General features: G+C 46.9%; 1 protein-coding gene across 11 annotated transcripts in view; it reads right to left on the reverse strand.

The window, feature by feature from the left end:
• The window catches only part of LOC144506952 (alpha-(1,6)-fucosyltransferase), a 646,707-nt gene that overhangs the window by 23,045 nt on the left and 608,730 nt on the right, over positions 1-14,932 (reverse strand). For all 11 annotated transcript variants that reach the window (XM_078233392.1, XM_078233382.1, XM_078233383.1 and 8 more), the window contains one exon: positions 7,083-7,329. In XM_078233392.1, coding sequence (XP_078089518.1) covers positions 7,083-7,329 — 247 coding nt within the window. The remainder of the gene's footprint in view (positions 1-7,082; positions 7,330-14,932) is intronic.

A 14,932-nucleotide genomic window follows, 5' to 3' on the forward strand; every position in this document is an offset into this window, starting at 1 on the left:
GTGGTACTAATTTGGTAATATTGCTAATTGGGTAATATTGCTAATTGGGTAATGATACTAATTGGGTAATAGTACTATTTGCATAATAATGCTAATTGGCTAGTGGTACTAATTGGGTAATAATGCTAATTTGGTAATAGTACTAATTGGGTAATAACGTTAATTGGGTAGTGGTACTGATTGGGCAGCTGTACTAATTAGGTAATAATGATATTTGGGTCATAGTAATAATTGGGTAATGCTAGTTGGGTAATAGGACTAATTGGGTAATAATGCTAATTGGGTAGTGGTACTAATTTTGATAGCGGTACTAATTGGGTAATGCTAATTGGGTAGTGGTACTAATTGGGTAGTGGTACTAATTGGGCAGTGGTACTAATTGGGTAACAATGATATTTGGGTAATAGTAATAATTGGGTAATAATGCTAGTTGGGTAGTGGTACTAATTGGGAAATAATAATTTGGTAATTGTGTTAATTGGGTAGCTATTTCACAGAGCCAGCAGAGAGACAATGGCCCAGATGGCCTCCTCTGTGCTGTATCACTGGGTGATCTTCACAAATTTATCTTCCCTGCAATCTAATATTCACGCTTAAAGCATCAGCTTCTCACAGGCTGAAGAAAGAAGAGTTAGAGCATTTTGCTATTAATGTCATGTGACCTTTGTTACCAGTAAATAATCCTGTCGCCAGGAGATCTTTTGTGAATAAATAAATATATTTTATAAACACTCAAACGGACAAATGTGAAGTGACAGAGGAAGATGTTAATGCTAATTGAACTACATCTTCAAGTGATATGTATTAATGATCGCATGTCTTACCCTCATAAATGATTTAGTGAGGTGAAGGGACCCTGTCGACTGGGTAGAATGAGGCTGATTCAGTGATCAAAACCACCAAAGGGAAATCTACGCATTGGTGTTCTTGGTAAATTTGAAAATCAAAACAGCAAAAGTAACCAGCTGAACTTTAATTAGAGAAACATGCACACTGAACAAAACCTTCTTTTCTCCTCTCCTCCCCCCCGTGCTCCTGTCTGCAGTGCGGTTGCATGGCAACGTGCACCCTGTGGTACTTCACTCATGTATCCATGATTCATGTGAGTCCCGACTGTGAACACTGGCAGGCAATTCACAGCAGGGGACATCACAGCCTCACAGCCAAGCCCTAGAGTATGATTCACATGTGGCAGATACACACACACGAAACACACACACACACACACGTGGGGACACACACACGCGGGGACACACACACACACGCGGGGACACACACACGCGGGGACACACACACGCGGGGACACACACACGCGGGGACACACACACGCGGGGACACACACACGCGGGGACACACACTCGCGGGGACACACACTCGCGGGGACACACACTCGCGGGGACACACACTCGCGGGGACACACACTCGCGGGGACACACACACACGTGGGGACACACACACACGTGGGGACACACACGTGGGGACACACACGCGGGGACACACACACACACACGTGGGGACACACACGCGGGGACACACATGCGGGGACACACACGTGGGGGGACACACACGCGGGGACACACACACGCGGGGACACACACACGCGGGGACACACACACGCGGGGACACACACACGCGGGGACACACACACGCGGGGACACACACACGCAAACATAGACACACACACGCGGGGACACACACACAAAACACACAAACAGGCAGACACACACATGCAAACGCAGACACACACACATGCGGACACACACATACACAAAAATACACACATGCAGACACATACACATGGACACACACATGGAGAGAGACACACGCAGACGCACATCACACACAACGCATGCAGATACATACACACACACACACGCAGACGCTCAAAGACACACACAGACATCTCAAACAAGACGGAGCCCAGTACATGATAATATTGGTCACCTTGTTGCTGTGTATGACTCAGTGACTGACAGGAGGAACAGGCTGAGCTGGCGCACATCAATGGCAATTTGAAGCAGAATTTTGCTCTGTAAAGAATTCCTGCAGAATTACAGGAGACCGTCCGGCCTATCGTGTGTGCACTCATTTCCCCACCTTCTCCCCGTAAATCTGCACATTCTTCCTTTTCAAATATTCGGCTAATTGTTTTTTGCAGCCTGGATTGAACCTGCCTCCACCACACTCCAGGTAGCGCATTCCAGACCCCAACCACTCGCTGCGTGAACAGATTTCCCTCGTCGCTTTTGCTTCTTTTGCGAATGACTTTAAATCTGTGCCTCTCGTTCTCGATGTTTTCCTGAATTGTGACAGATTCTCCCTGTTCAGCCCGATGATTTTCAATATCCCTGTCATACATTAGAAACAGTAAGAAGTTTAACAACACCAGGTTAAAGTCCAACCTGGTGTTGTTAAACTTCTTACTGTATTTACCCCAGTCCAACGCCGGCATCTCCACATCATACATTAGAAACCCTACAATGGAGGCCATTCAGCCCATCGAGCCTGCACTGACAACAATCCCACCCAGGCCCTATCCCCGTAACACCACATAGTTATCCTATTAATCTCCCTGACACTAAGGGGCAATTTAGCATGGCCAATCCACCTAACCTGCACATCTTTGGAGTATGGGAGGAAACCGGAGCACCCGGAGGAAACCCACGCAGACGCAGGGAGAATGTACAAACTCCGCACAGACAGTGACCGGAGGCTGTAATTGAACCTGGGTCCCTGGCGCTGTGAGGCAGCAGTGCTGACCACTGTGCCACCTTGCCGCCCTCTCATCTCATCTCCCAGCCTTCTTTGCTCTAAGGAAAACAATCCCAACTTCTCCAATCTATCTTCGTAATTGAAATTCCTCATCCCTGGAATTGTTCTCAAGAATCTTTTCTGCACTCTCTCCAAAGCCGTGATATCCTTCCCAAAGTGCGAAACCCAGAACTGGATGCAATACTCCAGCTGAGGCGGAACAAGTGTTTTATACGGGTTTAACATAACCTCCAAGCTCTTGTATTCTGTGCTCCTACTAATAAAGGCTAGGATTGTGTGTGCTGCAGTAACTACTCTCCCAACCTGTCCTGCCACCGTCAATGACTTATGCACATATAGCCCCAGGCACCCACCCTTGCAACACCATTTGAATTGCATGTTTCATTTTATTTTGTCTCTCTGAGCTCTTCCCAACAAAATGAATCACTCCTCACTTCTCCACATTGTGCTTCATCGGCCACCTGTCCGCCCATTCCGCAAATGTGTCTGCAACCCTTTGAAATTCTACACAATCCATTTCACAGTTGACAATGCTCCCAGATTTCATATCGTCCACATATTTTGAAATCATGCCCTGTAGGCCAAGCTCCAGGTCACTATCAGGAGAGGAAACACTGCCCTCAACCACAACCCCCTCCCCCCCCTCCCCGGGAACTCCACTACAGCCCACCACCACTGCTTGCTGCCACTCAGCCAATATAGTGCCCGTGTTGCCACTGAACGGTCCGGAAACATTCTAAATTTGGAACATTTTTAATTTGGGGATACAAAATCATAGAATTCCTTCAGTGCAGAAGGAGGCCATTTGGCCCATCGAGCCTGCACCGACAGCAATCCCACCCAGGCCCCACTCCCGCAATCTCAAGTATTTACCCTGCAAATCCTCCTGACACTAACGGGCAATTTAGCATGGCCAATGCACCTAACCCGCACATCTTCACAAGGACCCGGGTTCGATTCCCGGCTCGGGTCACTGTCTGTGTGCAGTTTGCACCTTCTCCCCGTGTCTGCATGGGTTTCCTCCGGATGCTCCGGTTTCCTCCCACACTCCAAAGATATGTAAATCAGGTGGATTAGCCATGCTAAATCTGTGGGGTTAAGTTTTTAAGTTCAGTTTATTTATTAGTCACAAGTAAGGCTCACATTAACACTGCAATGAAGTTGCTGTGAAATTCCCCCAGTTGCCACACTGTGGGGCCTGTTCGGGTCAATGCACCTAACCAGCACGTCTTTCGGAGTGTGGGAGGAAACCAGAACACCCAGGAGAAACCTACACAGACACGGGGAGAACATGCAGACTCCACGCAGACAGTGTCCCAAGCCAGGAATCGAACCCAGGTCCCTGGCGCTGTGAGGCAGCAGTGCTAACCACTGAGCTACCTTGCCAACCACCTGGGTATAGAGCGGGGTTAGGGCCTGGGTATGATGCTCTGTCAGAGAACCGGTGCAGACGTGATGGGCTGAATGACCGCTTCTGCACTGTAAGGATTCTATGATCTTTTGGACTGTGGGAGGAAACCGGAGCACCCGGAGGAAACCCATACAGACATGGGGAGAACGTGCAAACTCCACTCAGACAGTGACCTGAGGCCGGAATTGAACCTGGGTCCCTGGCACTGTGAGGCTGCAGTGCTAACCACCGTGCATTACATTTGGCAGAATCGGTCAGTGATACTCTTCAAGCAAGCGGTACCTACGTAACCGCTTGTGTCTCCATTACTACCGGGGGGCTGATTTGCATCAGTGACCATGCAGCTGCAGATTTCACTTTAAGCAAGTGGTCTTTGAGCCAATGGCCAGAATTAATCTCGGCTTTGTGGCTGGGAGGTGTAATACTCTGCGGAGGCAGAAGTCCCTTCACCAAAACCCCTTTATTTACAAACTCTAACAGCAGTACACAGCGTGCTAGCAGTCAGCAGTCTACCTCCGGGGGTGCCAGAGGAACTGACACTCCCGGTTAAATACTAGGCAAAGACTCCCTGATTGGCCCATCAATTAGGGTTAGGTGCATTGGCCATGCTAAATTGGCCCTTAGTGTCCCGGGATGCGTCGGTTAGAGGGATTAGAAGAACAAAGAAAATTACAGCACAGGAACAGGCCCTTTGGCCCTTAGTGGGGTAAATATGTAGGGTTATGGGGATAGCGGCTGGGTGGGATTGTTGTTGGTGCAGACTCAAAGGGCCGAATGGCCTCCTTCTGCACTGTAGGGTTTCTATGAATTGGATCCTTAATCAGGGAGCTCGTACTCCAATAGGCCAACCTCAAAGGCCTGACTGAAGTCATTACAGCAGGCTATTGCCACTAAAATTCAAAGACTCGTGTCTGCGTGGGTTTCCTCCGGGTGCTCCGGTTTCCTCCCACAGTACAAAGATGTGTGGGTTAGGTTGATTGGCTATGCTAAAATTGCCCCTTAGTGTCCTGAGATGCGTAGGTTAGAGGGATTAGCGGGTAAATGTATAGGATATGGGAGTAGGGCCTGGGTGGGATTGTGGTCGGTGCAGACTCGATGGGCTGAATGGCCTGTTTCTGCAATGTAGGGTTTCTATGATTCTATGATCTATGACTGGGTTCTGGCAGATTTGGATTGGCAGCGGAGGATGGAAAGTACCAACTCTTGCCGAGCTTTTCACATGCCAGGATCAGACGCAAATATAGAAATGGGTGCAAGGTAATAGTGGCTGCTGTTCAGTGAAATGGAATAAGGTACATTGTGCTGCTGCCAAATGATGTTTTTTTATACTCACAGAAGTTTCTACCGTGTACTGAATTTAGAATGGAGGTGGACTGCCCCATGACACTGATAAGAATCTGAAGTCTTAATAGGTACTTAAAAATATCTTATTTTTATTTTTGCACTTCAATTGTACGAGAATAAAAATAAACATTTATCTTTCTCGTTTCACTTTCCAAAGGAAGGCAAAAGCAACTTGATTTATTTTTGCATTGTTGAACTGATGGCAACCCGCCAACAACTCCACATTTATATAGCGACTTTAATGTAGAAAGTATCCAAGATGGTTCAGTAAGGGGGTATTGGGAATATGACCCATGCTGACCCAGATAGAGAGAGCAGGATGCATGATCAAAGACATGACCAAAGCACGTGGCTTTAAGGAGGGTTTTAGAAAGACAGGAGGGAAGCGGGGAGAGCTGTCCTCTGTTCCAATTCCAATTCTCTTCCCGTACCTAGTGGTATAATAAGGCAGACTTTTTCCATAGCTAGTAATTCCTGGAATAGGTCACTCGTTTGTCACCAGGGGGCTTATAGCTTAAAATCATAGAAACCCTACAGAGCAGAAGGAGGCCATTTGACCCATCGAGTCTACACCGACCACAATCCCACCCATGCCCTCTCCCCATAACCTCACGTATTTACCCTGCTAGCCCCTCTGACACCAAGGGGCAACTTAGCATGGCCAGTCCACCTAACTCGCACATCTTTGGATTGTGGGAGGAAACCGGAGCACCCGGAGGAAACCCACGCAGACACGGGGAGAATGTGCAAACTCCACACAGACAGTGGCCCAAGCCAGAAATCGAACCCGGGTCCCTGGCGCTGTGAGGCAGCAGCACTAACCACTGTGCCACTCTGCCGCTTGATGGGCGCCACTCTACACCAAGCGTGGCTGACCAGGAGTCTCTCCCGCTCTTACCACCCAGCCATTCGTGTGCTCGGAAGGATTTGTAGATTGACCCACTTAACCTGTTCTTCCTTGGCCATCAAGTCCTGGGGTGGGACTCAAACCCAGGGCTTCTGGCTCAAAGGCAGGGACACTAACCCACTGCACCGCAAGACCTTCTTCGCTGTCCTCTGCTATTCGATAATAATTTCACAGATTTGCAATGCAACTATACTGCAGTGCAGAGTGTGGAATGAAGGATGGATACAGAATGAACACAGATAATGATAAGGAGATTGTCATTGTACGAATACAGAGGAAGACTGCATTTCATCATGGCACCATCCAGATGTTAAAAGAACATCTGGATGGTACCATGCATCCCGCGCATCTTTGGACTGTGGGAGGAAACTGGAGCACCCGGAGAAAACCCACGCAGACACGGGGAGAACGTGCAAACTTCACACAGACAGTGACCCAAGGCTGGAATTGAACCCAAGTCCCTGGTGCTGTGAGGCAGCAGTGCTCACCATTGTGCCACCGTGCCGTCCAACAGAAGTGACCTAATATCTCATTCAACTTAATTACTTCATAATAGTGCAAGGGGTAATAGTGCAGCTTCAAGAATTTGCCTCAACAGCAGCTATCTATTAACACACATTGTACTTACGCAGTTAGAACAGTTCCTACCCAATTATTGGATGCCTGAAGCCAAGCTTTCTCGTCGCCTCCTCAATTTCCTTTTCCAACCAGGTTTGCGGACGTATCAAGTACTTGACGAACTGCGAAACCCACCAGACCGATGGATCGCCGTGCAGGTGAGTCAGTCGACCTGCGAGGTCCTCGGGGATAGCCAGGGGCAGGTATGGCGGTCGCGGGTGCAGGCTGTCAACTATTGGCAGTTCCACCACCTGGATGTTTTTATCGTTGGCCTCACCTACAAATAAAAAGGAGCAGAGATCTGAATTTTGGATCCACTTTGTCAAATCGCGGCAGGTCGGCTGTACTGACCGGGTGGGAGCGTGAGGGTGCTTTCAGAACACATCCATGGCCCCCAAGCTGGACCTCCATGAAGCTTGGGCTGGTTCGACAGCGTTTTAACATTTTTCTGCTTGGCCTTGAACTTGGGGACGGCATGGTGGCACAGTGGTTAACACTGCTGCCTCACAGCGCCAGGGACCCAGATTCAATTCCGGCCTCGGGTCACTGTCTGTGTGGAGTTTGCACATTCTCCCCGTGTCTGCGTGGGTTTCCTCCGGATGCTCCGATTTCCTCCCACACTCCAAAGATGTGCAAGTTAGGTTGATTGGTCATGCTAAATTGACCCCAGTGTCAGGGGGATTAGCAGGGTAAATATATGGGGTTATGGGGATAGGGCCTGGGTGGGATTGTGGTTGGTGCAGACTCGATGGGCCGAATGGCCTCCTTCTGCACTGTAGGGATTCTATGATTCTATGGACCGCCGTGAACCTTGGGCTGGTTCGAGAACATTTAACATTTTTTGATTGAACTGCAGTTAACCTGTTGTCAAAAGAGCCACAAACCTTCATTCGGTGGGACTTAGAGAGAGAAAAGAAGCACAGGGAAACAGGAAGAAAAACTTGGATAGAAAGTGTTTGAAAAATAAAAAAGTGAATAAAGATTACATCTTTTTTTTTATAAAAGACTGAAAACTGCAATTCTCTTGGGTTAAGTGACATTTCTTTCCTGCGAAGCAGCTGTGATTTAAATTGAAAACATTCTTTCCAGTTATATCACAGCTTGGTATGGCTCCTGCTCCGACCAAGACCACAAGAAACTACAAAGGGTTGTGAATGTAGCCCAGTCCATCACGCAAACCAGCCTCTCATCCATTGACTCTGTCTACACTTGGAATCACAATCCCCACAGTGCAGAAGGAGGCCATTCGGCCCATCGAGTCTGCACCAACAACAATCCCACCCACGCCCTATCCCCACAACCCCATGCATTTACCCAAGCTAGTCCCCGCTGCCTTGGAAAAGCAGTCAGCATTATCAAGGACCTCACGCACCCCGGAAATTCTCTCTTCCACCTTCTTCCGTCAGGAAAAAGATAGCAAAGTCTGAGATCACGCACCAACAGACTCAAGAACAGCTTCTTCCCTGCTGCCATCAGACTTTTGAATGGACTTACCTTAGATTAAGTTGATATTTCTCTACACCCTAGCTATGACTGTAATGCTATATATTGCATCCTCTCCTTTTCTTCTCCCCTATGTACCCTATGAACGGTATGCTTTGTCTGCATAGCGCACAAGAAACAATACTTTTCACCGTATCCCAATACACGTGACAATAATAAATCAAATCAAAATCAGTGATGTCAGCACAATTTTAGTTCTTCACAGAAGTGGTCAGTTGTACACTAGCTGGTCGCTATTGAAGTCAGCCTTGACCATCACTCTTCGAAATTTAAAACACAGCAAAACAAAACAAATATGGCGGAGGTCAGCGCATGAAGCGACCTTTGAGGTATTGAAAATCCCTCCAAAAATGGGGGTTCACTCACATGCCGGGAATATAAGTGAGTCACGCAGCGTGCATGCGAGTTCTTTGCCATTCGCCATGTGGGATCTGCCACGTCTTAAACACTCTTGTATCTTTGCACTGCCATAATGCCTGATTGGTCCCTTGCATCCTGTTGTAAGCTACCAATAAGTAAAGCATCCCTTTCTAGGGTGAGAAATTGACTATTATTGCGAGTACAGAATGTGATGGCTGAAAATCATGGCAATGGGTCAACTTATCTTGAATATGTGTAAAAATATGGTTTTTGGGGCCATAGGAATTGAATTGTCTTATATGCTGTGATCTATAGCACTTAATTCCATTGGAAAGATATTTGTCGAGCATACAGTTGTAATCTTCCAGACATTGTATTCCAAATTGTGACATTTGGTTCGAGGTGGAATTTTCAAGTAAGATTGCCAGTCATTGGCCTCAAGTCAAAACTTCACCAAGTGACAAGGTTCCCTCACTCAACAGAAATTTGACTTTGTTATCTTAAAGAGATTCAGGCCAGGATTTTTAAATGAGGGCAGGGTCTAGATTGGAAGCAGACATATGTACAATTTCGAGTCATTAGCCCCCTGGTTCCATCACCACGATCGCGGGACTGAACATTTTCAAGTAGGGCAATTATTGAAGGCTCCAATCCCGCATCAACTGAGATTTTCAGCCCGCAACGTGGGCAGCCTCAGTTGGACTGGACCGTCTGCAGGTCAAAATGATGGTCTGAGAGCAGGAAGTGGTGGGGTTAGGGGCAACTGGAGAAAGAGAGAGAGACAGAGATACGTCTTTCGTCTACCAGCTCCAGGCAGCAACTGCTCTTTACTTTAAAATGAAAATGAACTGTTTTTTTCCTGCAAGCTTAGCTCCTCCCATTAATCACATGACTCTGTCCTTGTCAATCAACCTATTCAAAAACTTGCATGACTCTGCGTCCCTGGTCTAAAATCCCAAGAGAACATGAGTGAACAAAAACTCTTCGAACCTTCTGCAAAATAAACAATTGCGTGGCTAAAATGAGTAAGTATCCGGCCACAAACTGACTCTTGTAATAAAACACTGCCTCTTAGAGCAGTCCCACCTTAAACATAAAATATATCAAAATAGCACAGTAGAAAGGAGACAGGCAGGAGGTATAGTTCGCCCCGTCGGGTGGCATGCTAGCTCCCTCGCTTTATCCTGCCACCAGCCATTTTTGGAGAGCTGGGATTGCTGGCGGGAGGGGGGCGGGGGTGGGTGGCGGTGGGTGATAGAGACAGGCGTGGAGTAGGAGATGGGGCATTGCATACAACGCATCAGTGGCTGTAGTCAATGGCAGTTGCAATTTTCCATAGAATAAGGAATTATAGAATCATAACGCGCATTCGAGATATAAGTTGACCCCACCCACGAATTGCATCCCTGACATTCTGTACTTGCAATAGTAGTCAATTTTTCACCCTACAAAGGGATGCTTTACTTATTGGTAGTTGGTAACAGGATGCAAAGTGTCAATCAGGCAATACGACAGCTCAAAGATGCAAGAGTGTTTAAGATGTGTCCATGTAACAGATCCCACATGAAGAATGACAAAGATCTTGCATGCACGCTGTGTAAGTCTCATATTCTCTATGAACGGTATGCTTTGTCTGTACAGCGCGCAAGAAACAATACTTTTCACTGTTTACCAATACATCTGACAATAATCATAGAGTAATGGGTTGAGATGTTAATGGGACCACGATGATGTTAATGATGTAACAGTGACTTCAGTGATCAAATGATTGAAATGACCTAAGGGAGCCTGGTGCAGAATAGTCTGCGGCAAGGAGAGATTTCTTCACCCAGAGGGTGGTGAATGTGTGGAATTCACTATCACAGGAAGTAGTTGAGGCCAAAACGTTGTGTGAATTCAAGAAGAAATTAGATATGGCCCCTGGGGCTAAAGGGATTGAGGGATATGGGGGGGAAGGGGGATCAGGATATTGAATTTGATGATCAGCCATGATCATAATGGCGGAGCAGGCTCGAAGGGCTGAACGGCCTCCTCCTGCTTCTAGTTTCTATGTGTCCTGAATACCATGTGCTTACCGTGAGGTCGTTGTAAATCATTCTTAATGGTTTGAAGTTCTATACCAACTATCTCAAACCTGTCAAAGTGAGAGAAAGCAACATCCAGGTACAGTAGGCCAACAAAACATGTTAGAAACATAAAAACTAGAAGCAGGAGTAGGCCATTCAGCCCTTTGAGCTGCTATGTCATTCATTTTGATCACGGCTGATCATCGAATTCAATATCCTGATTTCCCCCTTCCTCCCCTAACACTTGATCCCTTTAGCCCCAAAAGCTATATCTAATTTCTTCTTGAGATCAGAATATTTTGATAATTGTATTGATAATAATAAAACATGGTCATAGCAAAGCCTATTAAAGGAGTAAAGCATAGTAAAGGAGAACATGCCCCTGTCTACATCAATGGGGACGAGGTAGAAAGGGTCGAGAGCTTCAGGTTTTTAGGTGTCCAGATCACCAACAACCTGTCCTGGTCCCCCCACGCTGACACTATAGTTAAGAAAGCCCACCAACGCCTCTACTTTCTCAGAAGACTAAGGAAATTTGGCATGTCAGCTACGACTCTCATCAATCTTTACAGATGCACCATAGAAAGCATTCTTTCTGGTTGTATCACAGCGTGGTATGGGCTCCTGCTCTGCCAAAGACCGCAAGGAACTACAAAAGGTCGTGAATGTAGCTCAATCCATCACGCAAACCAGCCTCCCATCCACTGACTCTGTCTACACTTCCCACTGCCTCAGCAAAGCAGCCAGCATAATTAAGGATCCGACACACCCCAGACATTCTCTCTTCCACCTTCTTCCTTCGGGAAAAAGATACAAAAGTCTGAGGACACGTACCAACCGACTCAAGAACAGATTCTTCCCTGCTGCCTTAAGACTTTTGAATGAACCTACCTCACATTAAGTTGATCTTTCTCTACACCCTAGCTATGACTGTAACACTACATTCTGCACTCTCTTCTTTCCTTCTCTATGAATGGTATGTTTTGTCTGGGGCAAGAAGCAATACTTTTTACTGTATGTTAATACATGTGACAATAATAAATCAAATCAAATCAAATAAAGCTCGGTAAAATTGTGGAAACACACAAAAGCTGGCCTTTTGGTTCTATAGCTTTAAATACTTACCAAAGTCTTGAAGGAGACAGTTCTTATTCTCTACTCTTGTTGTTAGCAATGATAAGAGCCATTTCCACGGCTCTGTTGAAGTATTTAAAGGAAGCAGCTCAGTGTCTACTCTCTAAAATGGCCAGCCATTCCAGCTGAATGTGTGATCCTTCTCAAACATCCTTCCTGCCAAATCCTAATCCAGTCCATTGTGCACAAATCCCCACATCAAGCAGCTGCCCACCATCAGTTACAAGCATTTAGTTCTTGTGGCGCAGTGGGTTAGCATCCCTGACGCCAGAAGCTCTGAGTTCGAGTCCCACCCCAGGACTTGATGAGCAAGGAAGGTGCCTTTGAACATGTGGCAATTACAAGGATTTTATCGGGTGGCACAGTGGTTAGCACTGCTGCCTCACAGCGCCAGGGACCCGGGTTTGATTCTGGCCCTGGGTGACTGGGATTGTGGTCGGTGCAGACTCGATGGGTCATGTGACAATAATAAATCAAATCAAATCAAATAAAGCTCGGTAAAATTGTGGAAACACACAAAAGCTGGCCTTTTGGTTCTATAGCTTTTGCATCCCCGCCATCTCTCCCTTCCCATTGTTGAACCCGGCAGTGGGTACCATTGGGATAATCCTGCTCATTGGCTGGAAAAATCCAGCCTTTCACACCGGCAGGGCTTTCTGGTCCTGCTGCTTGTTAATGAAGGTTTGGCTGAGCGCCAAATTCTCTCTCCTTGCTTGCAGCTGTGGCGAGATGTGAACAGCTGGAAAATTCTGGTCGTGATTTTCGAAACGCACTTGCTACAGATTGGTTAGAAAGATACGTGGTACATATTGGGAATTTTTAAAAATTCATTTGTGGGACATGGGCGTCGCTGGCTGGCCAGCATTTATTGTCCATCCCTAGTTGCCCTTGGAGGGCAATTGAGAGTCAACCACATTGCTGTGGCTCTGGAGTCACATGTAGGCCAGACCGGGTAGGGACAGCAGATTTCCTTCCCTAAAGGATATTAGTGAACCAGATGGGTTTTTCTGACAATCGACAATGGTTTCATGGTCTTCAGTAGATTCTTAATTCCAGATATTTTTTATTGAATTCAAATTCCACCGTCTGCCGTGGCGGGATTCGAACCTGGGTCCCCAGAACATTAGCTGAGTTTCTGAATTAATTTTTATTTTTATGAAGATGTGACGAGGGCGGTTGATGGAGGAGAACCGGTGGATGCGGTGTTTTTGGATTTCCAAAAGGCGTTTGATAAGGTGCCCCATAAAAGGCTGCTGAAGATTAGGGCACACGGAGTTGGGGGTAGTGTGTTAAAGTGGATTGGGGACTGGCTATCCGACAGGAAGCAAAGAGTCGGAATAAATGGGTGTTTTTCTGGTTGGAGGAAGGTAACTAGTGGCATGCCGCAGGGATCGGTACTCGGGCCGCAACTGTTTACCATTTATATAGATGATCTGGAGGAGGGGACGGAGTGTAGGGTAACGAAGTTTGCAGACGACACAAAGATAAGTGGAAAAGTGAATCGTGTGGAGGACGGAGAAGATCTGCAGAGAGATTTGGACAGGCTGAGTGAGTGGGCGAGGATATGGCAAATGGAGTATAACGTTGAGAAATGCGAGGTTATACACTTTGGAGGAAATAATAACAAATGGGATTACTATCTCAATGGAAACAAATTAAAACATGCTACCGTGCAAAGGGACCTGGGGGTCCTTGTGCATGAGACGCAAAAGCCCAGTCTGCAGGTACAACAGGTGATCAAGAAGGCAAATGGGATGTTGGCCTATATTGCGAGGGGGATAGAATATAAAAGCAGGGATGTCTTGATGCACCTGTATAGGGCATTGGTGAGGCCGCAGCTGGAATACTGTGTGCAGTATTGGTCCCCTTATATGAGGAAGGATATATTGGCATTGGAGGGAGTGCAGAGAAGGTTCACCAGGTTGATACCGGAGATGAGGGGTTTGGATTATGAGGAGAGGCTGAGGAGATTGGGTTTGTACTCGTTGGAGTTTAGAAGGATGAGGGGGGATCTTATGGAGACTTATAAGATAATGCGGGGGCTGGATAGGGTGGAGGCGGAGAGATTCTTTCCACTTAGTAAGGAAGTTAAAACTAGAGGACACAGCCTCAAAATAAAGGGGGGTCGCTTTAAGACAGAGTTGAGGAGGAACTTCTTCTCCCAGAGGGTGGTGAATCTCTGGAATTCTCTGCCCACTGAGGTGGTGGAGGCTACCTCGCTAAATATGTTTAAAGCGCGGATGGATGGATTCCTGAGCGGTAAGGGAATTAAGGGTTATGGGGATCAGGCGGGTAAGTGGTACTGATCCACGTCAGATCAGCCATGATCTTATTGAATGGCGGGGCAGGCTCGAGGGGCTAGATGGCCTACTCCTGCTCCTATTTCTTATGTTCTTATGTTCTTAATAGTCTGGCGATAATACCACTCGGCCATCGCCTCCCCTGGAAATCAGATCTTCTCCTCATTTTTGCCTATCAGGACCTCCACGTACTTACCCGAGACTCATGAAGCAAGTTTCCAACTTGAATAAAGGGATCAGCGACTGAGGTAAAGTCTGCTCTGCCGCCCTGACTTCTGTGGCAGACAAATAACATTGCATTTCAGCGCCTCAGACAACAAAGGAAAAGGGCACCATCTGATACTGTGTTGGGCCATTTCATACAATTCACTATTGATTGTTATTTCTGCAGCTAAGTGTCAATGAAACAAGCATTTCCTTTTCAACAAAGGTCTTTTTGCCTCTGCACACTGCAGAGAGAGAAGGTTCACGGGGGCAACCGTCGCAAACAGCGCTTGTGACTTACTGTTGAAAATGG

Source organism: Mustelus asterias, chromosome 18, assembly GCF_964213995.1.
Source record: "Mustelus asterias chromosome 18, sMusAst1.hap1.1, whole genome shotgun sequence".
NCBI lineage: Eukaryota > Metazoa > Chordata > Chondrichthyes > Carcharhiniformes > Triakidae > Mustelus > Mustelus asterias.